Below are 27,130 nucleotides of genomic sequence, written 5' to 3'. Positions count from 1 at the left end.
AGAGAATCTTTTTTCATCCATAAATTTGGAACGTACACTAAAGGAATTAATGAGAGTCCGGGGCGGATGACGTGCCTCCGGGATATGCCGTGAAAGTGCGTGGGAAACGCGAATACATTCTATGTACTCTAACATTGAGACGCTGGCTATTCACTGCTTGCTCACCCCTCCGCATGCGCCTCAAGGGGGCGAGCGGAAAACCAATAAATTCAGTTCCCTGGACCCTGCCACTGAAGTGGTCATTCGGAGTGACCTATTGCCCTTCCTGAAATACGCACGTGCTGACTTGATGTCGGTAGTCTGTTGAACGTTCAAAAACTGGACCACAATGAGGCTATTTAACTCGACTCCGTAAATCTAAGCCCATGGGCGCACTTGCTTTGCGAATCCCATGCATATATTCTTTTTTGGAACTATTTTTTTCTTTTTTTCTTATTTTTCGCACCGTAGCTGGACCACAAAGCTGCCGGAACGGGCCGTGCCTTGTATATTTGTACTGTGACACTGTGTTTCTTTCTACAAGTTGCCGCTCTTCTGTCTTCCTTCTGGGCCCCTTCTCTATTGTGCCCCCCGCCACCCGCTCCCGCTACAACGGCAGCCCACGCACTGGAGCTGCGGAGCGACCGCTTTCTCCCTCCTTGCCTCGGGTGCACGGGAACCTAGCTGCCGCTACTTCCCGCCCCCCCTCCCTCTCCGTCTTACGTCTCCCTCCTCCTGTGTGCTTTTTTCTTTTTCTTTCCGTTTTCTTTCTTTTTTTTCCTTTTTTCTTCTTTTTTTTCCCTCACTTACCTCCTTGCTCTACATACATGTGACTCCGCCTTCCTCTTGCCCTGCATAGCTGCCAAAGGCCGCTGTAAATGTGCCAAGGCGCCGAAAATCAATCACTGTCACAACTGTTCCTCTCGGTTTGATGTATGTAAGAACGACCGGGTACCCGGTCTGGTGTCTTCCCTACTACGGCCGAACTGCCATTTTTTTGTAAACCCTGACGAAGATCGGTCCACCGATCGAAACTGTCGAAATTAAATACTTGTTCTGTTTACCTTGTAGCACCACTCAAGTTCTTTACGTTTGAAAGGTAGCCTGAAGAAACCCTCTTTGCCTACTACATATTTATATATATATATATATAGATAGATAGATATTGTTATGGTTAATGTTAAACCGGCTGTATTTAAGGGACGACATTGATGGTGAAGTCAAGATGGCGTCCCGAGGCTGCACACGCTAACGTCTTCTTCCTCTTATGCTCACCCAGCTCATGCTGTAGCAATCCCCGGTTGCCAGACGAAGCCCGCTGGGCAAGTCCAAATCACTCGGAAAGCGTAGGGTGAAACTGCTTAAGACGGGCAACAGGTACTAACTGGGTCTGGCTAGACCGTCGACCAGCGGACGTCAAGCGTGCTACCACGTACATCAAGTCACTCAAGCGATCTACAATGACAAATGGGCCCGTGTACCGGGGCAAAAACTTTGCGCATAAGCCACGCTTACGTTCCGGAGTCCACAACCACACAAAGTCTCCTTTGGCGCATCATACAGACTGGTGTCGGCTGTCATAGCGCTCTTTCGATCGGTGTTGGGATGCCACAGTACGAAGGCGAGCGATACGCCGGGCTTCTTCGGCAAGACAAAGCGTCTTGGCAACAGAGTACTCGTTGTGAAAGTCAAACGGTAGTATAGTGTCAATACAGCTTAGCGGTGAACGTGCGTAAAGGAGATAAACAGCACTGTAATCGGTCGTCTCATGCTTTGCAGTACTATAAGCATAGGTGATGAAGGGGAGTACGTCATCCCAGTCCTTGTGATCGGAAGATACATACATAGCCAGCATGTTAGTTAGAGTTCTGTTCGTACGTTCCACAAGCCCATTTGTCTGAGGGTGATAAGGCGTTGAATGACGGAACTGTGAACTGCAGAGACGAAGCAGTTCTTCTACAGCGTCCGCAACAAACTGACGACCGCGGTCGCTAATGATGACACGAGGGGAACCATGTCGAAGAATAATGAATCGAAGCAAAAACGTTGCAACGGACACAGCTGTTGAAGATGGTACGGCCGCCGTTCCCGCGTAACGGGTCAGATGGTCGACACATACGATCACCCATCGGTTGTCATTAGATGATCGGGAAAATGGGCCGAGAAGATCGATACCCACTTGTTCAAATGGCAGGCGAGGCGGCGGCAGAGGTTGGAGAAGACCTGGCGGAGCGGTCGTAGGGTGCTTGTAGCGTTGACATTGTTCGCAAATGGCGACGTAGTGCTTGATTGTCCCGCATTTTGGGCCAGTAAAAACGCTCCTGTGTCCGGTTCAAAGTTCTGATGAATCCTAGATGGCCAGAGCTCAAATCGTCGTGCATGGCTCTCATTATGTCCGTTCACAGACTCTGCGGCACCACCAGAAGGAAGCGTGCGCCTTTAGCTGAATAATTGGTCTTATAAAGCAGGCCGTCGCGGACACAAAATCGACCGGTGGCTCCAGGGCGCGATGCGGCTACAAATAGAGGTTCCAAACTAATATCATTTTCCCGCTCTGCTTTGAAAGTCGTCGAGTCTGGGAATGTAGAAAAAATGGGAGCAAAACAGTCATCAAAATTGCCTGCGTCACACTCCGTCATCGTCAGAGGAAGGCGGGAGAGACAGTCCGCATCTGCGTGGCGACGCCCGGACTTGTAGAAAATAACGAAGTCGTACTCCTGCAGTCGAAGAGCCTAACGTGCCAGTCGTCCACTCGGGTAACGGAGATTCACCAACCAGCATAACGCGTGGTGGTGAGTAACGATAGTGAACGGGCGTCCGTAGATATAGGGCCGAAATTTGTGGACAGCGAAAACAGCTGCCAAGCATTCTTGCTCGTCCACAGTGTAATTGCGTTCCGCCTTAGTCAAAGAGCGACTAGCATAAGCCACAACGTGGTCAGCTCCGTCATGTAGTTGGACTAGTACGGCGCCGATGCCGATGCCACTGGCATCAGCGTGCACCTCCGTAGGTGCGGATGCATCGAAGTGACGCAATATGGGCCCTGACGTTAGTAGAAATTTTAGCTGGCGGAACGCGTCGTCGCAAGTCGATGCCCATATGAAAGGGACGGCTTTTAGGAGAAGACATGTTAGGGGGTACACCACGTCAGTGAACCTTGGGACGAAGTGCCGAAAATATGAGCACAGGCCCAACGAACTCCTCAACTCCCGCACTTACATCGGTGCTTCGATGGAGCTGACTGCCTCAATCTTCCGTGGATCTGGCCTCACACCGTTTTTGTCGACCAGATGCCCAAGTACTAACGTCTCCGTTTCCCGAAACGACATTTCTTGGAATTTAGGATCAAGCCGGCTTGTTTGACACAATCCAGAACAAGACTGAGACGGCTGTTATGCTCAATAATGTGCTGCCAAAAATCACCACATCATCGAGGTAGCACAAACAAATTTCCCATTTAAGTCCTCGGAGGATAGTTTCCATGAATCGTTCGAATGTTGCTGGCGCGTTACAACGGCCGAACGGCATAACGTTAAATTCATAAAGACGATCTGGTGTCACGAAGGCCGTTTTCTCCTTATCGTCTGGGTGCATGGGTATCTGCCAATACCCTGATCGCAAATCCAGTGATGAAAAGTAGGCAGCGCAATGTAAACAATCGATGGCATCATCAATTCTGGGAAGTGGATACACATCCTTTTTGGTGACTGCATTCAGTTTCCTGTAATCTACGCAAAACCGCCACGATTCATCCTTCTTCTTTACTAAGATTACTGGTGCTGCCCACGGACTAGAGGACTCTTGAACAAACCTTTTCCGCAGCATGTCTTTCATCTGTTCAGCAATAACTGTCCTCTCTGTTGCAGAAACGCGGTAAGGCTTCTGCCGAATGGGATGCGCAGATCCGGTGTCAATTCTGTGGCGAGCACGAGAACGAGTGAGTGAAGCCTGCTTGTCGCCTTGTGCGAAATCGAATACAGAAAGATGTGCCCACAAAACTTCTGCGAGAGCGTGGCGCTCATGTGAGGGCAGCGCCTTGTTGATCATCCATAGGATCTGCTCTTGAAAAGTGCTTTGGTGAGGATCGATAGTACGAGGCTGCTCCTCCTCGCTTAGAACTGTTATGGAGCTGTAAGTAATCTCGTCAAATTCAGCGAGCTTCCTATCATGCGGAAGAACAGCAGGGACGCAAGAACAATTGAAAGCCCACAAATTTGAGACGCCATTCACTACTGTCACGACAGAGCGCGGTACGAGTACATCTTTATTTGTGCAGCTCGACGTAAGTGGCCGGAGTTGCACGTCAAACGATGAAAGGTCGGCAGCAGCGACGTTGACAGGGATACGTGACAGCGGCGAAGGCGGTACCAGCAAATCTTTCGAAACAACACAATAGTTTTTCACTGGTAAGGATGTGTCGGCAAGGGTGGCGAGAAGCGCGCTATTAAAAGTAATTTCACCTGGGCCACAGTTAACGGATGCACCACAATCCTGAAGAAAGTCAATCTCGAGAATCACGTCGTGAGTGCACCGCGGTAGTAGGCGAAAGTATGTTTTAAGATCTTCTCCTCCGAAAAAAACACTTGCAACACAAATACCAAGGGGAACTAGGCACTCTCCACTGACACCACGAAACGTCACACCACCATTCCACGGGAACATAACTTTCCGACCCAGCCTCTCTTTGAATGTCACAATCATGACGGAAACGGTAGCACCAGTATCCACTAATGCTGTTGCAGGTATACTATCAATTAACACACGCACTTTGTTCTTCACCATCATAATAGGCAGAGGAGCATTTCGCAGAGACGCAGACTGTCCGGCGACCTTACCTCCATCGGTCGCGCCGGCTAGTTTCCCGACGGCGGCGGTGACGCAGCACGTCGCCGTGGTGACGGTGAACGGCGTTGGCAACTAGTTGGCGGCGTCAGGCTGCGGTCTGAAGCTGGCGAGCCACTCCTTCTGCTATATTGACGGAAGGTATTCCGGGGTGGCGCACCTGTGGTGTTTGCACTATCAGGGTCTGTCGGCCAACGGTCGTCATAACTGTCACGTTCAAAATTAGGCCAAGTTGGTGGTGGGCCATATCTTGTCTGTCGACGCCGGCGACAAAAACGAGGAATGTGTCCCGAGGCGCCACAGCTGTAACACACAGGCGATGCGCGACCGACGTTGTAAACCTCGGGGTCAACCCTGGGACGCTGTGCATAACAAATGCGATCTTCCGAATTCCGATTCGTGGTGGTAGCTCGACGAGTTCGTTGATCGCGCGTCACGTCATCGGGAAAGGAACGTCGGTGCTGTCGCAGCTGATCGACTCGACACTCGGCAACGCCAGGCATGGCAGACAAAGCGGACGCCGCAGATGCATGTTCTTGAGGTTGGTTGGGAGCCCACCCAAGCTGTTCGACATCCACCCCTTTGGTGTGTCTTTCAAGTTCTTAGCGAACCTTGCCTTATAGTTGCCGCAAATTGAAAACTGTAGTTGTCATTGTCGTCAACGCTTGCCACCGTTGTGACATTTGCTAACCTGCCGAACTTGGGCGTGATACGGCGCAGCTTCAAGGCCTCAAATGTGCGGCAATGCTTGATGAGGTCGGCGACCGAGGCGAGACTCTCCTTTCCGATTAAATAATTGTACACATCCTCGGCTATGCCTTTGAGAAGGTGTCCAACCTTGTCCTCTTCGGACATTCGAGGATTGACCGTTCTGCAAAGCTTCAGGATTGCCTCAATGTACGTAGTACAGGTCTCACCTGGGACTTGAGCGCGCTGAAGCAATGTCTGCTCCGCCTGCTTCCTTTTCATGGTGGAATCGCCGAAGCACTCGGTAAGGTGAGTAACGAAGCTGTCCCACGTTGTGCAGATATCTTCATGGTTCTCGAACCACACTAGCGCAGTGTCTGTGAGGAAGAGAACCAGGTTGTCGAGCTGAGCCATGGGGTTCCAGCCGTTGTACTTGCTCACAGGCTTCTAGTGGGTGAGCCATTTCTCCACGTCCTCGCCGAATTTTTCTGAGAAAGGGCGGGGCTCCACCTGATGAATCCAGGCGCCGGTTGTTTGAACTGGAGCTGCCAGAGAAGGCTGTTGGTCACCGCTGTGGGACATCGGGATCTCAAGTGGTGTTGGGGGCAGTCGAGCGAGGCGTCGGCTCCGGCGTGGTGCTTGCTGCAGCAGCTCCGTCGTCTTGGTCGAAGTACCCCGCACCTCCACCAGAAAACTGTTACGGTTATTGTCAAACCGGCTTTATTTAAGGGACGAGATTGATGGTGAAGTCAAGATGGCGTCCCGAAGCTGCACACGCTAACGTCTTCTTTCTCTTCTGCTCGCCCGGCTCATGCCATAGCAATATATATATATATATATATATATATATATATATATATATATATATATATATATATATATATATATATATATATATTGTACGCGAGTAGAAGAGAAAGAGGCCGGCGGCGGATATATATATATATATATATATCTCCTCGGGCGGCCATTTGTTCCAAGAAATTATGCCTCCCAACCACTCGCGGACAACATTCGTCCCTTTCCACGTAAGTATGTGGCTCGGGGTTGGAGCTATGGCGCTTGAAAGTAATCTGGGGCCTGACGAACCAACCGACTGAGCTATCTTTCCGGGCAACATCCAAAGGTCACGAGTTCAAATCACCTGTCATGTTCCTTTTTTTCTCCCCCTTTTTTTCTTTTTTTTCTTTATTTTTGATGTCCTTTCCTTTATTTTATCACTGTACGGGAACCCTCCTAAAAATTATATATATCCTTAATTAGGTATGGCCACACATGTGCAGGTCATAAATACCAGGTCCTCTGGCCGAGTGCCATCCATGCCGTATAACAGAGCTCAGATTGGTCAACCTTGACTGATCAAATAGGGCACCACTGTAGGTTAAATGAGGTGTACAACTCCTGCGGGACCCACCGCGGTCGCTCAGTGGCTATCAGTGGCGTAGCCAGAAATTTCGGTCGGGGGGGGGGGGGGGGGCTGACATTGCAGCTTGGCCTCCTCCTAGTGGAAATATTAGGTCGGATGCTGCTATCTAAATACATGTAGAAGGAGAATTCATATATCTCGGCAGCCACTGCACCAAATTTGATTAGGTTCGTTGCATTTAAAAGGAAAACTAAAATCCTAGTGACTGTTCTGAATTTTTGATTTAGGTCTCAATATTTGGTTTTCCAGAAAACGAAAATTGAGACGAAAACGAAAAATTCCAGAAAACGAAACAATGAAGTTTATAACTCTGTAAAGCAGCAATGAAAATTGATATCACAATTCTGTAATTTGCACACAATAGTACATCTACAGCGGACAAAATTGATATGTTACACAAGAGTCTCAAAAAATTAAGTATTATGGAAATACGGCTCTTGCAAAACCCTTGTACATAACATAACCAATTCACGTAAGATACAAATAGACATATGGAATTTGTCCGCTTTAAATGGTGTAATGGATGCCGTTTACAGAACCGCGATATCTGTTCTTGATGCAGAGCTATTAATTTTTAAACTTCGTCCTTCTATGTTTTTCGAAGTTTCGAATTTTTCAAAATATTTTAAACAGAGCTCCGGCCCTAAATCGAAATTCCGCTTCCAACAGACACTAGAATTTAACTTTCTCTCTCAAATGCAACAAATTTCATGAAAATCAATTCCGGAGTTATCTCAGAAAAGCGTTTCTGCGTTTTACATGTATCTGAATAAACCGCGTCGGAGTTGGGCCCAAGCTAAAGCTTCCTCTTAAACCATTTGCCTAGGGATCAAATACATGAATAATAACTACATTGCCATTGCCAAGGATGCTGCAAACGAATTCTTGAATGCTACGCACTGTCAATGCAAGTAAAATATGTATTTTTTCCTAAAATATTACACTCGTATATGCCAAAAATTGTGTACAACATAACTGATGTCGATGTTTCCATGTTTTGGTCTATTTAATAAGTAAAGAAAATATCACAAGAGCTTTAGAACTACATCAGCTCGAAACCAGGAAAGCAGTGCATGCCGCTGATATGAAAAATGGAAAGGCCATGAAATTAACAAGTTGAGGACAAATATGTTAATGAAACTTTGTTATTCAAGATCCTTGTTTACATTCTTGTACATATTCAACGGCCAGTGAAAAATCTCAATGACGCTGTCACTTGTTCCAATGTATTACGCAGGAGCAGCTGTCAACGGCCGTGTATCGTGAGTAATTGCACCGAAATTATAGTCGCAGCAGAGAGCCCGTATAAAAAGCAGGAGTTCTGCAGAATATACGAGGGCAAGTCAAATGAAAGTGAGCCAATGCGAATATATGACAAACGGGGTACTTTATTTAAAAGTAGCCTCCTTTAGCATTTAGACATTTGTCCCAGTGACTAACGAGTCGCGTAATTCCCGTCTCATAAAGCTCCTTGGGTTGCTGCTTCAAAACGTCTGCAACTGACTTTCACGTCATCGTCCGAGATGAATCTGGTTCCCTTGAGTTGTTTATTTGGTTGCCCCAAAAAGTGGAAGTCGCAAGGCGACAGATTTGAGCTGTATGGCGGATATTGCAGTGTTTCCCACTTGAACTTCGCCAGTTTTATATTAACCACATCAGCGACGTGGAGACGGGCATTGTCGTGGAACAAGATCACCCCATTCGTCAACTTTTCACGTAGTTTGTTCTTTATTGCGACACGCAGCCGATCCGGCGTTTCACAATATCGGAAACAATTTGTAGCCGCTCAAGATTTAGCAAATTATATTAGTAATGGCCCCTGACGATGGAAAAGTAAAAGTCAATAACACCTTTCCGGCGGAGATGATGGCCTTTGCTTTCTTTGGGGGTGGTGAATTTGAATGTTTACATTGTAAGCTTTGCCGTCGTGTTTCAATCTCGTAGTAGTGGCACCATGGTTTGTCCCCGATCACAATTGCAGACAAGAAATCGTCACCCTTATTGTGATACCGGATCAGATGAGTAAAGGCAGCGCTGAACTTCTCCGTATTCTGGCGGTGGTTCAAAATCTTGAGCATCCATTGCGTACACAAGAGCCGATAACCGAGATGTTCATGAATTATGGCGTGAACGGTGACGATGAAGAGAACCGTGACTGATGTTCACACGCTCTGCCAGTTCATCGATGCTTATCCGCCGTTCTTGTGTCATCAGCTCATCAACCTTTGAAATTTTGTTACGGGTGATTGCACGATGGCTTTGGCCTGGTCTTGGATCGCCTTTGCAACTTTCACGTTCTTCTTTGAACCGTTTGTTCTAACGCTTCGCAGTGGCCAATGAAATGCAATGTTCAATGTACACGGCAGCCATACGGTGACTAATTTCTTTTTGGAAAACACCTTCAGCTGTCAAGAACCTCACGGCACCACGCTGCTCAACTTCTGGAGCATCCATTACGTCACGCAACTATGTTCAACCCGGTGTATGAGCGCATTAAAGAACATTTATCCTCACACCTGCGTGCCACTTTTGTAAATGAGAGATGCCTGCGTGCGACGCGCAGGCCTTGCAGATAATGAACAGAAGCATAATTGCGCGGCGTGGGTAGGCTCACTTTCATTTGACTCACCCTCGTAGATGAGAAATGCGAAGATAAAATGGAATATACATATGCGAAGATACAGCTTGATAAAGGGCAAAAAATTGCCTCTGGAAACAAAGTCCACTGCACTCCAATAATATCCAATAAATCTACGTATCTAAGAAAAAGTCACGGTATATAATGGGTCAAACAGGGCAAATAAACATGTTGCGCAATCACAGATTCACAGAATCCTAGTTCCCGCCCCCATTCCATCCACTCCCCCCGATGTATCGCGCGCGACGGAAGGCGGCGCGCTTGCTCCCCGATTTTCTCCTTTGCGCACACAAGACTGAGCCACCATCGTCGGTTCACCCATTCCCCCCCCCACCCCCCACACGCTTTCACTCGCACATGCAGGCGCGCTGCCACGATGTTATCGCCCTCGGACTTTATGGGGAACATGAGGGCGACGGCAGGAATGGGCCTAGACTCTCCACAGAATTGCTATCACAATAATGTGATAAGAGTATCCGGCACCTGAAGCGTCCCATGGCCCATTAGTTCCCGCAAAAGAAGTAACAAAATAGAACTTTCACCATGCGACAACTTGCTGCTCCGCAACGTTTCTTTTTTTCCTTTTTTGGGGCGGTGGAATGGTAATGAAAAAAGGAACGCAAAGGAAAGTATATTGGTCACAATCGAATGCCTACTTTGGGCAACTAATGTGGCTATTAAAAGAATATCGAAGAAAACACGAGACGCTTGGTCCACCAAGAACCATGCGCATACTGCTCGGTATCGTACGCCGGCGAGACAAGACTTTCTGGAAAGGTTGCGCTCAAGCGAACGCCGTGCAATCCGTCGAGTTCCCACAGTGATGACGGCGAGCGACCGTTGTCTCTTTTTCTCGTCTGCTAGGTAGAAAGCGTCCAAAAATCTGCCAGGCGAAAATGCACTCGGCCAGAGAACCGAACGCGCACCGAAGTGCGCCGCGTGGTGGTCGGTGCAACACTAGAAAAACGCATGAGCTCTGGCTGGCTCTGGCATCCCCCTGGTAGGGGAGCGAGCACGAAAAAAATTGACGAGACTCAATGTGTCCTCGCGATTAAAAGACAAAGTAGAAACAATAAATAAGAACATAGTTACCTTGGCTGGCTTTAGTGTCTTCATTGGATGCTTTGGCGCACGTGAAAAAAAAATGTTTTTTTTTTGGGACATGACGGCACGAATGAACCACCACAACGCCTCGTCTCATCGGGCCCTGCTGCGGGCTTTGTCAACTTGTCTGATAGTGTGTTGATTTGGCTTGTCTCATTGTATGGCCCGACGTACAACTTTGGAAAAGTTAATGCACCTTTGGCGTCAAATACTTATGGGAACATTAAACTTACAAAGTTCCGCAATAGAAAATCTAAAGCACACGTTTGGAAATGGCAATGCACCTTTCACATCAAAGGTTTATGAGAACTTTATACCCATAATGTTTCGGAATTGGAATCCACGCGCTCCGTAGATTCCATTATAGAGTGTAGATTCCGCGGCCTCCGCGAGATGCCGCGGCATGCCCGTTCGCCATCAAAACGTCCTTGAAAGTTTGTGCTCGGATGGCTGCTTGCGTTATGTGACTCCCGGGGCATCGGCGTTGCCGCGAAATCCAGCCTGAGTTCGCAATTTTCGCGGCGAAATGGCTTTTCGAGCGTGAAAAAGACGTTCTAGACAAAATACAGAATGATTTCCTGCGCCGGGGGCTGCTTTGGTAGGCGGTGCATGGACAGCACGAAAAACTTTCGGGGGGGGGGGGGGGCTGAAGCCCCATAAGCGCCCCCCCCCCCCCTGGCTACGCCCCTGGTGGCTATGGTGTTAGACTGCTGAGCACGAGGACGCGGGATCGGATCCCGGCCACGGCGGCCGCATTTCGATGGGGGCGAAATGCGAAAAGACCCGTGTACTTAGAATTAGGTGCACGTTAAAGAACCCCAGGTGGTCGACATTTCCGGAGTCCTCCACTACGGCGTGCCTCATAATCAGAAAGTGGTTTTGTCACGTACAACCCCATATTAATTTTTTTATTTAACTCCTGCGGGGATGGTAGAGTATCCGTCTCCCGTGCAAGAGGACCGTTGTTCAAACCCCGGTGCCGCGCAATTCTCCACCGGAAAATAGAAAAAAAACCGTGTGTTGAGAAAACTGCACAAACAGGCCTGGAGTGGGGCCTGATCCCGGTGACCAGAACCGGTAACGCACTCTCTCACCAGAGCAGGATTGACCACCCTGGTGCAGTACTTGGTCACAACCTCCTATATGAATACAACAATCAAACCCCGGCCCTCAGTCCCCAGCTGCTGCGAAGCCACTGACCACGGCGGCGGTTAGATCTGTGACGCTGCAGAGGGTGCTAAGAATACCTGGCTCCGGACAGGCCGCCATGGGAATCTGAACCTGGCAACGTTTAACGTTAGAACGTTATCTAGTGAGGCGAGTCTAGCAGTGTTATTGGAGAAATTAGAGGGTAGTAAATGGAACATAATAGGGCTCAGTGAGGTTAGGAGGACAAAAGAAGCATATACAGTGCTAAAAAGCGGGCACGTACTATGCTACCGGGGCTTAGCGGAGAGACGAGAACTAGGAGTCGGATTCCTGATTATTAAGCAAATAGCTGGTAACATACAGGAATTCTATAGCATTAACGAAAGGGTGGCAGGTCTTGTTGTCAAACTTAATAAGGGGTACAAATTGAAGGTGGTACAAGTCTATGCCCCTACATGCGGTTATGATTACCAGGAAGTCGAGAGCTTTTATGAAGTCGTTAAATCGGCGCTGGGTAAAGTCAAAACAAAATACACTATACTGATGGGCGATTTCAATGCCAGGGTAGGCAAGTAGCAGGCTGGAGACAAGTCAGTGGGGGAATATGGCAGAGGCTCTAGGAATAGCAGAGGAGAGGTATTAGTAGAGTTTGCAGAACAGAATGATATGCGGGTTATGAATACCTCTTTCCGCAAGTGGGTTAGTCGAAAGTGGACGTGGAGGAGCCCGAACGGTGAGACTAGAAATGAAATCGACTTCATACTCTGCGCGAACCCTGGCATCATACAAGATGTAGACGTGCCCGGCAAGGTACGCTGCAGTGACCATAGGATGGTAAGAACTCGAATTAGCCTAGATTTAAGGAGGGAACGGAAGAAACTGGCACACAAGAAGCCAATAAATGAGTTAGCGTTAAGGGGGAAAATAGAGGAATTCCGGATCAAGCTACAGAACAGGTTTTCGGCTTTCACTCAAGAAGAAGACCTTAGTGTTGAAGCAAGGAACGACAATCTCATGGGCATCATTAAAAAGTGCGCAATAGAAGTTGGTGGTAACGCCGTTAGACAGGAAACCAGTAACCTATCGCAGGAGACGAAGGATTTGATCAAGAAACGCCAATGTATGAAAGCCTCTAACCCTACAGCTGGAATAGAACTGGCAGAACTTTCTAAGTTGATCAACAAGCGTAAGACAGCGAACATCAGGAACTATAATATGGATAGAATCGAACAGGATCTCAGGAACGGAAGAACCCTAAAGACAGTGATGAAGAAACTAGGAATAGGCAAGAAACATATGTGTGCGTTGAGATACAAAGCCGGCAATATCGTTACTAATATGGATAAGATAGTTCAAGTGGCTGAGGAGTTCTATAGAGATTTATACAGTACCAGTGGCACCCACGACGATCGTGGAAGAGAGAACAGCCTAGAGGAATTCGAAATCCCACAGGAAACGCAAGAAGAAGTAAAGAAAGCCTTAGGAGCTATGCAAAGGGGGAAGGCAGCTGGGGAGGATCAGGTAACAGCAGATTTGTTGAAGGATGGTGGTCAGATTGTTCTAAAGAAACTGGCCACCCTGTATACGCAATGCCTCATAACCTCGAGCGTTCCGGAATCTTCGAAGAATGCTAACATAATCCTAATCCATAAAGAAGGGGACGCCAAAGACTAGAAAAAATACAGACCGATCAGCTTACTGTCCGTTGCCTACAAAGTATTTACTAAGGTAATCGCAAATAGAATCAGGAACACCTTAGATTTCAGTCAACCATAGGACCAGGCAGGATTCCGTAGAGGCTACTCAACCATAGACCATATGCACACTATAAATCAAGCGATAGAGAAATGTGCAGAATATAACCAACCCTTAAATATAGCTTTCATTGATTACGAGAAAACGTTTGATTCAGTCGAAACCTCAGCAGTCATAGAGGCATTACGGAATCAGGGTGTAGATGAGCCATATGTAAAAATAGTGTAGGATATCTATAGCGGCTCCACAGCCACCGTAGTCCTCCACAAAGAAAGGAACAAGTCCCAATAAAGAAAGGCGTCAGACAGGGAGATACGATCTCTCCAATGCTATTCACAGCATGTTTACAGGAGGTATTCAGAGACCTGGAGGGGGAAGAATGGGGGATAAAAGTTGATGGAGAATACCTTAGCAAGTTGCGATTCGCTGATGATATTGCCTTGCTTAGTAACTCAGGAGACCAATTGCACTGCATGCTCACTGACCTGCAGAGGCAAAGCAGAAGGGTGGGCCTGAAAATTAATCTGCAGAAAACTAAAGTAATGTTTAACAGCCTCGGAAGAGAACAGTAGTTTACGATAGGTAGCGAGGACTAGAAGTGGTAAGGGAATACATCTGCTTAGGGCAGGTAGTGACCACAGATCCGGATCATGAGACTGAAATAACCAGAAGAATAAGAATGGGCTGGGGTGCGTTTGGCAGGCATTCTCAAATCATGAACAGCAGGTTGTCACTATCCCTCAAAAGGAAAGTGTATAACAGCTGTGTGTTACCAGTACTCACATATGGGGCAGAAACCTGGATGCTTACAAAAAGGGTTCTGCTGAAATTGAGGACGCCGCAACGAGCTATGAAAAGAAGAATGATCGGTGTAACGTTAAGGGAAAAGAAAATGGCAGATTGAGTGAGGCAACAAACGCGGGTAAAGACATCTTAGTTGAAATCAAGAAAAAGAAATGGGTATGGGCTGGACATGTAATGAGGAGGGAAGATAACCGATGGTCATTAAGGATTACGGACTGGCTTCCAAGTGAAGGGAAGCGTAGCAGGGCGCGGCAGAAAGTTAGGTGGGCGGATGACATTAATACGTTTGGAGGGACAACATGGCCACAATTAGTACATGACCGGGGTAGTTGGAGAAGTATGGGAGAGGTCTTTGCCCTGCAGTGGGCGTAACAAGGCTGATGATATATATATATATATATATATATATATATATATATATATATATATATATATATATATATATATATATATATATATATATATATATATATATATATATATATGTACCCGTTCAATACTCCTCAATACACCGGTTTTCTTCTGATACATTCTAAAATACGCTAAATTCTGATACATTCATAAGGAACGATGGCAGTGCGGGATCGGGGATCAATTACCCTATGCTAGCGGTCCAGCAAAGCGTAGCACGAACATTCTCAGGAGTTCAGCTTTCGTGACGAAAATTAGAAATATTGCTGCTTTCTGTTCGCTACTCTATGAAAGCCGGTTCTTAGTACATTGGTTGGTAGAGCCAGTTCATCTGAATTGTCTTTCTTTGCACGGCGACGAACGACGGTCGCAACTCTTTGCTAGCTAAACAGGTGAAGGAAAGAATGAGAATATTTATAATAAACTCTTGCTGACCAGTGGAACACCGAGTAAGCTCTAGCGATCTGCCGCGAATGCAGGCGTTCCCCTATTATTGAAGGCGTTGCAGCTTTCTTGAGTAGTAACACAGAAAAGATTTGCCCTAATGTTGAGGCTTCGCAATTATCAGTAGCAGTAACAAATTGGACATAATATACTTAAACGCTTAGCTTTCACGAGTGGGCGCGCGTGCCAGTAGCTGACCGTTTTGAGCGCGCGCAGATAAGTTTTGCGTGCTGCTTCGATGCCGCATTTATGCGGCCTTTCCGTCGATAAGCGGTGTTTGTCTTCGTTAATTCTTGCATGTGTTTGCTAACACAGTGGCCTTGCCATAGCGATAATCCCTATCGAACTTGTCAAGACGCAGCTTTAGAAAAAGCGCCTTTTGAAAAAAAGACAGCCGGGTAAGTTTCGAAAGTGTCGGCTTATCAGGTGCAGAGCTAAAGTTTTCAAACTGCCGCTCTCGCAGTTTAGCAGGCAACCCCGTTTTCTAATGGCTTCTCTATAAAATGCATCTCCCGTGGAAACTTTGAACACACATACCAAATGCCTGGGAGTGCTGTGTAAGCTCATAAGTATTGCTTCGAAAAAGTTAGGCGCCAGTGGTCGGACGCTCAACGTCACCCATTCTGCCGAAGGAGGTCTGATGCTCATCTCGTGGGATAACAGCTTTATTTTGTGTCCATGCTCTCCCTGTGCTTTTTATTCACCTCATGTATTTTTTTCCTCAAAATTCATCTTTTATTCGCAGAATAGCTGTAGAAGCTGAGGTTAATTTGCTATTTGCTGCATGTTATCCTTTCAGCAACCTACATTGATATTCAGTCTGAATATTAGTAGAGAGTGCGATAGAGAAACTGCTTATTGAGGTATACTACCTATTATTGCGTTTAAAAGGACCGGACGAAGCAGGCTATTACTATACGCGTATTCTCCTAAATATTCGGAGAATTATATGCATGGCAGTCGTCTTGGTGCGAAATATATTATGCATAGCAATTATGTGTGCAGCGGTTATGCAATTGCTTTATGCAATATTTATTTACATTATTCTTTCTGGGGCATCACGTGCCAAAACCGCAATATATTCAGTTGTGTTGACGGTGAAGAACACACTAGCAAAACGGTGAATCGCAAAAGAAATTCCTTGTTGGGCGAACTTGTGCCCACGAAAGTAAGTGGCACTCAAAGCTCAGCGACAGCGGCAATCGCAAACGCCGGTCGGAAAAATCTGTTCAGTGGGTTAAGCGGCGGATTTTATGCATGATTCGTCAAAGCTTCTAATGTAATCGCAGATGCCCGCATGCTTTTAGGAAGTACGTCGCGATTTGCGTTAAGCAAACCGTGAGAAATCACAAGGCTTGCTCGGAAGAGACAATGTATAAAAATATTATTAAAGTTCGAGGAAATTCTAATACGTGCAGATGTGTCCTGCGCCGATCGAATACGTTTAACATTTGTTAGACGGTGAAAAGTGGTTCCTGGAGAAAGATAATCAACTTCACGTGTCAATGCCATCCGCTTAATTAAGCATCGTGCCGATGCTGCAAACAAGCAGAAGAGCCGAAAACATGGGCACCCGTAGTGAAGAAAAACAACAAGAAAACACCCATGCAACAAAGTCGCAAAGTTTGTGAAGGGGAGTACGATGGCTTAGGTCATACCTAGGGGATGACTTTAGCTCATGCACGTCGCCGCTTTGATTGCTACATGGCATCTGGCACAACCTCATAGTCCAGTGCGCCAATACGTCGGATGATCTTGAAGGGGCCGACACAGCGTAACAAAAGGTTCCCTCAATGGCCTCTTTCGCGTAGCGGAGTCTAAACGCCAACACGGCTACTGGGCTTGTGTTCCATGCAGCGTTGTCGAACATTGTAGCGTTCGCTATGCGGCCTCTGCTGGCTCTTCATGCGCAGGCACGCAATTTGCCATGCATCTTCGGCGCGCTGCAGAAAGGCGGTGACGTCGAGATTCTCGACATGACATCGACGCTCCTCGTCGGATTCCTCCATTGACCTAGCTTAGGCAGCGTGATCTGCACTGTTTGTTGGATCGCCTTATGGTAAGCGATGGTTACATAGGGAAAGACAGTGTCGCAGATTTTATGGCGGACGTCAAAGTGCATGGATAACATGTCGGCGAGGGTCTTAATCTGACGTTCCATAGGACCATTCTTCTGACGATCGTAAGCGGTTGTCCTGTGGCGATTTGATTGCACTGCAGGATGGCTTGTGTAAGCTTCGCCCTAACAGCAGTTCTTATGTCGGTGATCACGAATTCCGGGACACCATGTGGTAGCAGCGTGTTCACGACAAAAGAATTCTACCTTAGGATAGCGCTCTTTTTTCAGCGTAGTAGGTAACGTAGTCGTTAGCCATGATTATTCACTTATTCCCAGTTGTTGACACCGGAAATAGCCCCATCATCATGATTCCGGTCTACTAAGTTGGTCGCAAGATGGCTGGATGGTCTGCAGCGATCCCGCTGCCCTTGTTTGTGGCATCTTCTGTAGTTGATTAGTCTTGGCATGTCCTTCGGTAGTGGGCAATGTCGCCGCTCATACGCGATCAGAAATATTGTTTATTGTATCCTCGATAGCGTACAATAGAATGAAAGATGTTCAGCGCTTGCATCAGCATGTAGGGCGTGCAGAACCTCAGGATGCGACGCTTAGGACCGAAGAAGGTGGTTGGCGCAGTTTGGTCGAAATTCAGTTTTTATGAAAGGTTCTCTTTGCAGCGAAAACAAAGACTATCTTCGCCAAAGTAGCCTAGGGACAACGTTGCTGATTCGTTCCAAGTACTCAGGCAGGCTCTTTAGCTCCAGGCCTGCTAGCTGCTCTCCAGCGAACTCTTCGGCACTGATTGTTCCCAGAAAATTGCCGTCATCATCGTTGTCTTCCGGTGCTGGTTAAATAGGGACACATGAACAACAGTAGGCGTCAAAGTTCTTCCGTCCGCCCTTGAAGACGAGGGTGGTGTCAAATTCCTGGAGTTAGAGACTCCGTCCGAGAGACGTGTCTTGAGGGTTCCTTACATTTTCCAGGCAACACGTGGCATGGTGGTCACGTATGACTAAAAAAAGCTAAGGACGAAATTTCGTGGTCGCCCAGATGACGGAAGGGCATTCTTTTCCCCTCGCTGAATGAGTGGCTTCGGCCTTCGAGAGTGACCGGCTAGGCCAAGCAGTGACCCTTTCAACTCCTTTTTTCCATTCGACTTGGACGGCGCCGAGACATGTTGCTTTATCGCTTCTCGTTCCGGCATCGAAACCCAATCGATTTGGGTGAGCACTGACCGTGACGCCAGTTGTCGCTTAAGCTCTTCGAATGCTTCGCGGCGTTTCTCACTTGAAAGTGACGTCGTATTTTTTTTACCTATTTGAATGACTCGCGATGCGTCAAAAGCCTGACGAAGCGCCTCTTATATAGGCACACATGACAAGAAATCAGCTCAGTCCTTTCTTGTCGGCGGGCTCTGGGAAGTCAGCCACGGATGATGTCTTCTGCGGATAAGTGCAGACTGCGGATAAATGCATCAAATGTTCTTTGCAACTATTAGTCCCGATAAGTAGACGAAACTATCTAGGCGTTTTGTACAAATATAGCACATTACAAAGACACTATTTCCTGTCTACGTTCAGGTAACACTTGGACTACCCCATGAGTGAAGCTTAACGTAATCAATGACCCTTAGAAGTACTCAGCTGCATTACCTTCATTCCCGCGATAACCGCCCATTCAGTCAATGAGATATATACGCACGAACCATAGCATGCCTTCAAACATAGGCAAACATTTATTATGAGAAGAAAGAGAAAAAAAAAACGCGCGACAAAATTCATGCAACGCACACAACACTGCATGGCAAATGCTGGAAATGATGTTGAACAAATTTTGAAATAGTTTTTTTTTGTCTGGTGGCAATTTTACCGGCGGAAATACCAACATACTGTTTCCCCACACGCACAATGTCGATACCAATTTTTTAATAGTGGTAAAACGTGTGTTATTATTACACCCAGAGAATGCTTAAGCTGTATTTATTACGCGCAGGTTCTGAATACTCCCAGTGAGAGTCCTGAAGGAGCAAGTATTGTTCTTTTGACCGATGGTGTGGAGAATGAGCAGCCCTACATTCATGACGTCTGGCCTCAACTATTAGCGGCAAAGGTCGAAGTAGTGACAATGACGATGGGTGACAAAGCTGAAGAGAAACTTGAGAAGCTGGCCACGGAAACCAAAGGGCAAACTTACTTTTTTCCTGACCGCCTTGAAAACCTGTCGAGAGCCTACATCGAAGCCAACAGCTCGGCGCATGAGCTCACACATCATCGATTGGTCAGTATCCTCTTATCTACGAGTACACTGTACAGCGAAAACAATATAGCATGTCCTCACGCTTCATAGCCTTCGGGATATGTATTCTGTAAAGGGATAGTTATATCTGTTCACAGAAGCTGTCACCCTCCTTATAATAGTTCTCTTTGTGTACAAATGAAGCAAATACAAATGAAGCACAAAGCTACACCAGGTAGCGTAACAAGGGGAGTTAAGGATGTTATAGATGTGGAGAGGGGCAATGATTCTAGTGTTCGGTAAATCAGAGGGCTAAGTTAATACTGATAAATCCCCTTGTTCTCTCTGTCTACAGTCCTTATGTCATGCCAACTCCCCTTGCAGAAGCAATTTTGACAACGAATGTATACGTATGAACATGAACGCGTGCCGTGGAGTGTACAAGTAATTTATCGGTTAAAAAATAATTACAAACTGTTCGTTTTCATTTCAGCCCCGGAAGGGTGAAACGAAACGCGTACTTTTTACGGTATCATGGGATTATTGTCACGCAGTAGTGACGGGGAGGAACGCAACGAACTATGAGGGACGAAACTAGCGTTCTTTTCCTTATTTTTATTGTTTGTACCCTCAAGACTGAAATATCGCCGAAGGGAGTGAGTAAAAGCATGTGCATGTAAATAACGAAGCGGCAAAAATGGTTAGATATTACAGCAAAATTGATTATTCAATTGTATCCAGGAGTGATGATGTCTGATAGGGCTGAACGAAACTGAGTTATCCTTGATTGCAACAACTGCGCCGGGACGGTGGTTCCATTTCTGAGAGGTCCTAGGAATAATTGATTCGTTGCAGGTTCTGGTGCGGCATTGAATGATTCCAACCTTATGGCTATGATCAATGCTAGATTAAATATGGTGGAAACACAGTTTACGAAATATGTGGATGGCTATAAATACCTAGGCATCCACATAACCTCATCACTTTCCAGGTCGTTGCACATCGATAAGACAAATAACAATGCTAGGCGCATACTTGGTTGTCTTCGCCGAAATTTTTCTTCTGCTCCTACATCATTAAAATTATTCCTATACAAAATGCTTTTTAGGAGTAAAATGGAGTATTGCTCATCCATCTAGGACCCGCTCCTCAAAACCCTTATTCAATCATATCAACTAATCCAAAATATTCCCGTTCTTTTTATTCACAGCAATTACAACCGCATATCAAGCGTAACTGCCATGAAAAGCACTTTGGTAATTGCAAATCTTTCAACATCGTGTAAGTGCTTTCTTTAGGTTGAAAGAGGTGCAACTAGCGAAGAGTTTTTCATGGCAGTTACGCTTGATGTGCGGTTTTAATTGATGTGAATGAAAAGTGCGGCATTATTTTGGATCAGTTGATATGATTGAATAAGAGTTTCGAGGAGCGGGTCCTACATGGATGAGCAATACTCCATTTTACTCCTATTAAGCATTTTGTATAGGAGAAATTTTAATGATGTAGGAGCAGAAGAAAAATTTCGGAGAAGATAACCAAGCATGCACCTAGTACTGTTATTTGTCTTATCGATGTGCAACGACCTGGAAAGCGACGAGGTTATGTGGGTGCCTAGGTGTTGATAAGAGTTAATGATCTCTAGGGGAGTATCATTAAGCTAATAGATCGGCGGAGGAATATTTCTGAGAGTTACACGCATACGTTTACAAATATTTACGTCAAGTTGCATTACCCAACGTCACACAAGTTAGAGATAGTGTTACATCGTCTTGTAAGACTTTCCTATCAGATTTGTCCGAGATTTCACGGAGGATAATAGTCATCTGCGAAGATGTAAATATTAGAGAAGAACGTCCTTTGGTAAATCGTTAATATATATGGAGAAGAGGACCAATAACTGATCCTTTGAGCAAATCAGAGTCTACAGGAATAAATGGGGACATATTGTTTGAAACAACTTACTGTGACGGATTAAGGAGAAAATGCTCAAGCCATGCCAACACGTTAGGATCAACATTATGTTTACTAAGTTTAAATAGAAGCAACTTATGGCGCACTTTGTCACAGGCCTTGGCGAAATTAAAGAAAAGACAGTCTGCAAGTTAACCTTTGTCGAGGATAAGATGAAGGCTGAGTAAAAGAAAGAAGTTGAGTTCCACAAAAGAATTTTTTTTACGAAACCAAGTTGGCTTTTGTGAAAAATTGATATATTGTCTAAGTGGCTTTGCTAAATGTGAGTGCAAAACATGTTCTAGAACCCTGCATGGAATGCTGGTGAGGGGCATGGGGCAGTAGTTAAGGGGCGAATGTATGCTACCGGACTTGTACAAAGCGACCACTTTCCGGACCTTCCAATTTGCAGGTAGCTAACAGCCATCTAAGGATTGCTGAAAACTTTATGAAAGCAGAAGAGATAAATAAACAACAGTGTTCTTCAGAAATTTCACCTTCACTAAATCAGCACTAGGACCCCTTCAGATCTTTTTTTACACGTTCGATCCCAAGAGGTTCAATGATTATAAAGTCTATAGGTGGGTAATTGCAGCACTCAAGAGTGTGAAGCACAGGGTCATTACACACGACAAAGTTGTTACAGAACGCAGAATTAAGGATATGAGGACACACATCTTCGGGTACCGGTGAGCCACTGAAATCGATCGATGTGACCGAATTATCTTTGGAAGTGCTAATAACACGCCAAAACATATGGAGGCTCATTCGCCAGTAAATCAGGCAAAGTGTGTACTTGGAATGCATTCTTACCAGCTTTTCGCCTTCTCTGTAAGTACTGTTCGCCACCTTCTAAGCGTTCCCCTTCGGTGTCAGTGAACTTTTATTTGCTATTCGATACGGTCATTATTTTTTTGGTTGGCAAGCCTTCTTAAAATTGGAGTTGGACCAGAGTTTCTGAATATTGAAGGATATTACACTTCACGGAATAAGCTTGTCGGTGAGCTCATGTGTCTCATTTTTGAAAACAGTTTAGTTCTATTTACAACAGTGGCTGCCACGCTGACCGGTTAGATTCACAGCGCGAGCCCAGTTCGTTCTTCCTTTTCTTATCTCGAGTGATCGCGCCTACGCGCTTCGTTCCAACACTCCAATACCATACGCGTGTAGCATAATCCCACGGCGGGATATGCCTAGGAGCGTCTAAATGTCATCACTGGGAGGGTGATACTGCTTCAGTCATGTAACGTGCACGTTGTCACTCGACTGGGGTGCAGATGGGACGTGAGTCATGGCACGAAGCACTCGGTATGGGCCTGTGTACCGACACAGCAGTTATTCTGACAGGCCGACCTGAGGCAACGGAGACAATAAAAGCACCAAAGAATCAGGCGGGAAGTGTACGTCTCGGCGCCGCCGGTCGTACAAATGCCTTTGACTCTCTTGCGATTTCGGAAGGTGGTCACGGGCAATTTCCCTAGAGTGCTGATTCTAGACCGAGCAGAAATAATAATGGGGATAACCGGCTGTGTCATGCCGTGAGAAATTATAAGCAAATGTGACAAATGGTAGAGCGAGGTCGCAGTCAGTGTAGTGTGAAGAGAGATCTTTCGCGAGCATGTCAGCGACAGTGGCATTGAGACGCTCCGTGAGGCTATCTCATTGCGCATGATATGCTGTGGATAGCTTGTGCCTCGTGGCCTCGGACTGCAGGGTGCTCACGATAACTTTTGATAGAAATGTCCGGCCATTGTGTGAGAGAAGTTGTCGTGGGGATCCGTGTAATAAATCACGTCGAGCAGAAGAAAATCGGTGACATCTCTGGAGCAGCTTGTAGGAAGCGCTCGGTGATGGCGTAGCACGTGGCGTAATCTGTGGCCACAGCGATCCAACTGCTACCTAAGGCAGAAAGCGGAAAAGGGCCAAGTAAGTTCAAACCAACCCGAAAGAATGGTTCCGCGGAAATGTCGAGTGGTTGAAGGTACCCAGCAGGGATCGTCGATAGTGTCTTTTGTCGCTAGCATTTCTCACACACAGCTATGTATCTTCGAATGGAATGAGCAAGCCCTGGCCAAAAGAAGTGTAGGGGGATCCGGTCGCAGGTACGTGACACACCCAGGTGACCACCAGTGGGGAGGTCGGGAAGTTCGTGGAGAACAGCCGAGCGAAGGTATTCAGGGATCACTAGGACTACCGCAGGGTCGTCGGGGTGAACATTGTGGCGGTAGAGCACGTCATCTTGAAGCGTGAATAAGCGAAAGGCAACTGTCGGCAAGCGACGATTCAAGACGTCGATGATTATACGCAAGAACGGGTCACGACGCTGCTCGTCGGTTACATGGAGCAGTAGAGCACAGGTGTCGCTGCCAGTATCAGGTGTAGAGGCACGTCTTCGAGTGGATAGCGAGAGAAACAATCTTCGTCTTGGTGCTGACATCCCGACTTGTAAATCACTGTGTAGGGACATTCTTGTAGTCGGATGGCCCAACGACCAAGCCGGTCAGTAGGATCCTCGAGTGACGAAAGCCAACAGAGGGCATGATGGTCTGTGATTACTGAGAAGGCTTGCTATATAAATATGGGCGGAACTTTGAAACAGACCAGACAAGAGCAAGACATTCGCATCCGGTAATCAAAGAGTTACACTCGACGCTTGTCAGGAGCCGGCTAGCGTAGGCCATAAGGCGGTAGTGTCCGTGCTGGAGTTGCGATACAATGGCACCGATCAGATAAGCACAGGCATAGGTTCTGACCTCTATAGGTCCGGACTGGTCAAAGTGGGCCGAGACTGGTGGATTGGTGAGAATCGTGATAAGGCATGAAAATGCGCCAAGCTGAGTGGAAGCGCACGTAAAAGGCACGTATTTCTTCAGAAGTTCAGCGAGTGGTCGAGCGAGTGCTACGAAATCGTTCACGTACCGTCGGAAATAAAAACAAATCCCCCTAAAGCTCCAGACGACTTTGACATACTGAGGTACAAGAAAAGCCGTTACTGCTGCAACCTTCTGCGGGCCCGCTTGTACAGCGGAAGCCTCGACCAGACGACCTAGCACTGTAATTTGTCGGCGCCCAAAGTGGCACTTCGGCGAGTCTAATTGGAGGCCAGCCTTGCGGAAGACGTCAAGGATAGCTGCGATGCGCTGAAGGTACGTCTCAGATCTAGGCGGAAACATAAGGACGTCGTAGAGGTAACAAAGGCAAGCTGACCATTTCATACCTTGAAGAAGAGAGTCGATCATCCGTTAGAGCATGGCGGTGGCATTGCATAAACCGAACGACATAACATTGAATTGGTAGAGACCATCTTGAGGGACGAAAGCGGTCTTTTGTTCATCTTGCTTATCGACGGAAATCTGCCAATAGCCAGCCCGAAAGTCAATGGATGAAAAGTATTTCACACCGTGAAGAAAATCAATAGCGTCATTGATTCGTGGTAAAGGGTAAAAGTCATTTTTAGTAATTTGGTTTAGGTGGCGCTAATGGACGCAGATATGCCATGTGCCATCTGTTTTTGAAGAGCCCGACCAGGGACGCCCAAGGACACGACGAGGACTCAACAATACCTCCTGGAAAGCATCTTGTGTACTTCCTGCTAGATAACTTGCCGCTCTGCTGTGGACACGCGTTATGGTCGACGGTGAATGGGAACAGCATCACCAGTGTTTATCTGATGCTTAACAATGGACGTCTGACCAAGTGGTGGGATGTCAGTGTCAAATATGTCGCGGCATGAGAACAAAAGGCGATATAGGGTGGCTCCTTGGTCAGGTGCGAGGTCCGGAGCGACTATAGGACGTAATCGGCCGTCGACGTTCAAGGCATCCTGCGGGTAATCAAGAGGATCTGGAGACGCGTCGGCTGCAAAAGCATTGACGTGGTCGTGTGTCGCAGACCGGAGCTGGCCACCGCTATGCCTACAGGTAAAACTTGCTTCGTCCAGCCAAATTTATTAACAGGGAGACACATCCGATTAACGGCAAGGGTTATGACGAAGTGTGGAACAGAGATGTCATGCTCCAGGAGTACATCACGAACACGTGCGACGACAGAGTCGCCATCAGGCACACTTGCCGTTGAGGCCAATTCGACGAAGGTTAGGGCTTTTGGAGGTAAGCGAACAAACGATGTAGTGCAGAGGGCGTTCGGGGCGAACGCCTGAAAGAAAAGGAAACTCGAGGCACAGGGTACCGATGGAACAGTCGATGAGGGCAGATTGTGTCCTCAGGAAGTTGAGCCCGAAAATTAGATCATGAGGGCAACTGTTCAGAACGGTGAACGGGACTCGGGCTTGGCGAACAGCAATTCCTATGCGAGCAGAGCAGATACCCCTGACGACAACAGTGGCGCCACTGGTGACGCGCACGGCTCGAGTGATGGCAGGCGTGAGAACTTTTTTGATGCGACGACATAGGTCAGCGCTCATTATGGAAACTGAGGCTCAACTATCAATAATGTCGTCAACGGAACACCATCTAAGTCTACTTCAATTATGTTCGTGTTGGTGAGGAGCGTCAACGGAGGATTTGGACAGGACGAACGCGATGCAGCAGTGTCTTCAAGAGCTGCATGGCCTAGTTTACAGGCCGTTAAGTTGGCGGGGAAAAGCGGTGAGGTTGGGGTGACGGGAGGCGATGGCGTTGAGGCGACGGCGCTCGCATGGAGGAGCGGCTGTCAGGGGCATCCGAAGTGGTGTACAGACGGTGAGGTGAATAACGGCGAGCGTCAGCGCATGGGCGAGGAGCAGGGAACGAGCTCCAGTATGGCGGTATCGAGGTGGTGCGGCAGTGTCAGGATAAATGACCGACGCCGTGGCAGCGGAAGCAGATAGGTTTGATGTCTGGGGTTTGCTATTCAGAAGGATTTCGTGGTCTGGAAGCTAAATACTGCTCATTTTTGGTTGTGGACATGGTAATGGGTGTTGAATCAATTCGGGAGACAGCGCACGTCGTAGGGATGCCAAGGTTTGCAATCTTTTCCGCACAACTGCTTGAGTAATGGAAATAGTGGGAGCCGCTTCGTCAAGGGTACGTCATGGGGTCGTGGATGAAGGAGACCGGACTCATCGCTTCAATCTCACAGCGAATGATACATTTGACGTTCTCTTGAAATCGTCGTCTGGCGGTAAGAGCGGAGCAAGAGGACGGGGTAGGGGTGTTTGGGAGCCGGAAAAATTCGGGACAACGCGGCAGCTTTTGGCTACCTCGAAGCGGCGGAATTCTTTGACGATGGCGTCGACGGTAGAAACGTCGTTATAGACGAGCAAATTTAAGGCGTCGCCCGCTATGCATTTTAGAATATGGCCCACCTTGCCAACCTCGGTCATGTGCTCGTCGATTTCCGCAAAGCGCGAGCACTTCCTATATGTAGGAGACATACGATTTGGTCGACGACTGGACACGAGCAGCAAGCTCGTTTCACGCAGCTTGTCAGCGACCTGACGGGTTGCCAAACAGGTCGCGAAGGCGCTCTTCGATGTCCGAATTGGAGAGCACTGCCTCATGGGTGTGAAACGAGACCCGCGGTGCCACACAGAGATAAAAAAATCACATTGGCAACCATGATGGTGCGGTCTCAGTGGTGGCTTTGGCTAACACGCTCGTACTACTTAGCCAGTCATCGACGTCAACGTCATTTCGGGTAGAGAATG

General features: G+C 47.2%; 1 protein-coding gene across 4 annotated transcripts in view; it reads left to right on the top strand.

Annotated features, from left to right (window-relative positions):
* Positions 1–27,130, top strand: part of LOC139061298 (calcium-activated chloride channel regulator 1-like) — a 240,171-nt gene that overhangs the window by 157,818 nt on the left and 55,223 nt on the right. For all 4 annotated transcript variants that reach the window (XM_070541071.1, XM_070541069.1, XM_070541070.1 and 1 more), the window contains exon 10: positions 19,291–19,575. In XM_070541071.1, the coding sequence (XP_070397172.1) occupies positions 19,291–19,575 (285 nt within the window). The remainder of the gene's footprint in view (positions 1–19,290; positions 19,576–27,130) is intronic.

This window comes from Dermacentor albipictus, chromosome 6 (assembly GCF_038994185.2).
Source record: "Dermacentor albipictus isolate Rhodes 1998 colony chromosome 6, USDA_Dalb.pri_finalv2, whole genome shotgun sequence".
NCBI lineage: Eukaryota > Metazoa > Arthropoda > Arachnida > Ixodida > Ixodidae > Dermacentor > Dermacentor albipictus.
The sequence above is the reverse complement of the archived record's forward strand: the minus strand, read 5'-3'. Positions and strand labels throughout refer to the sequence as shown.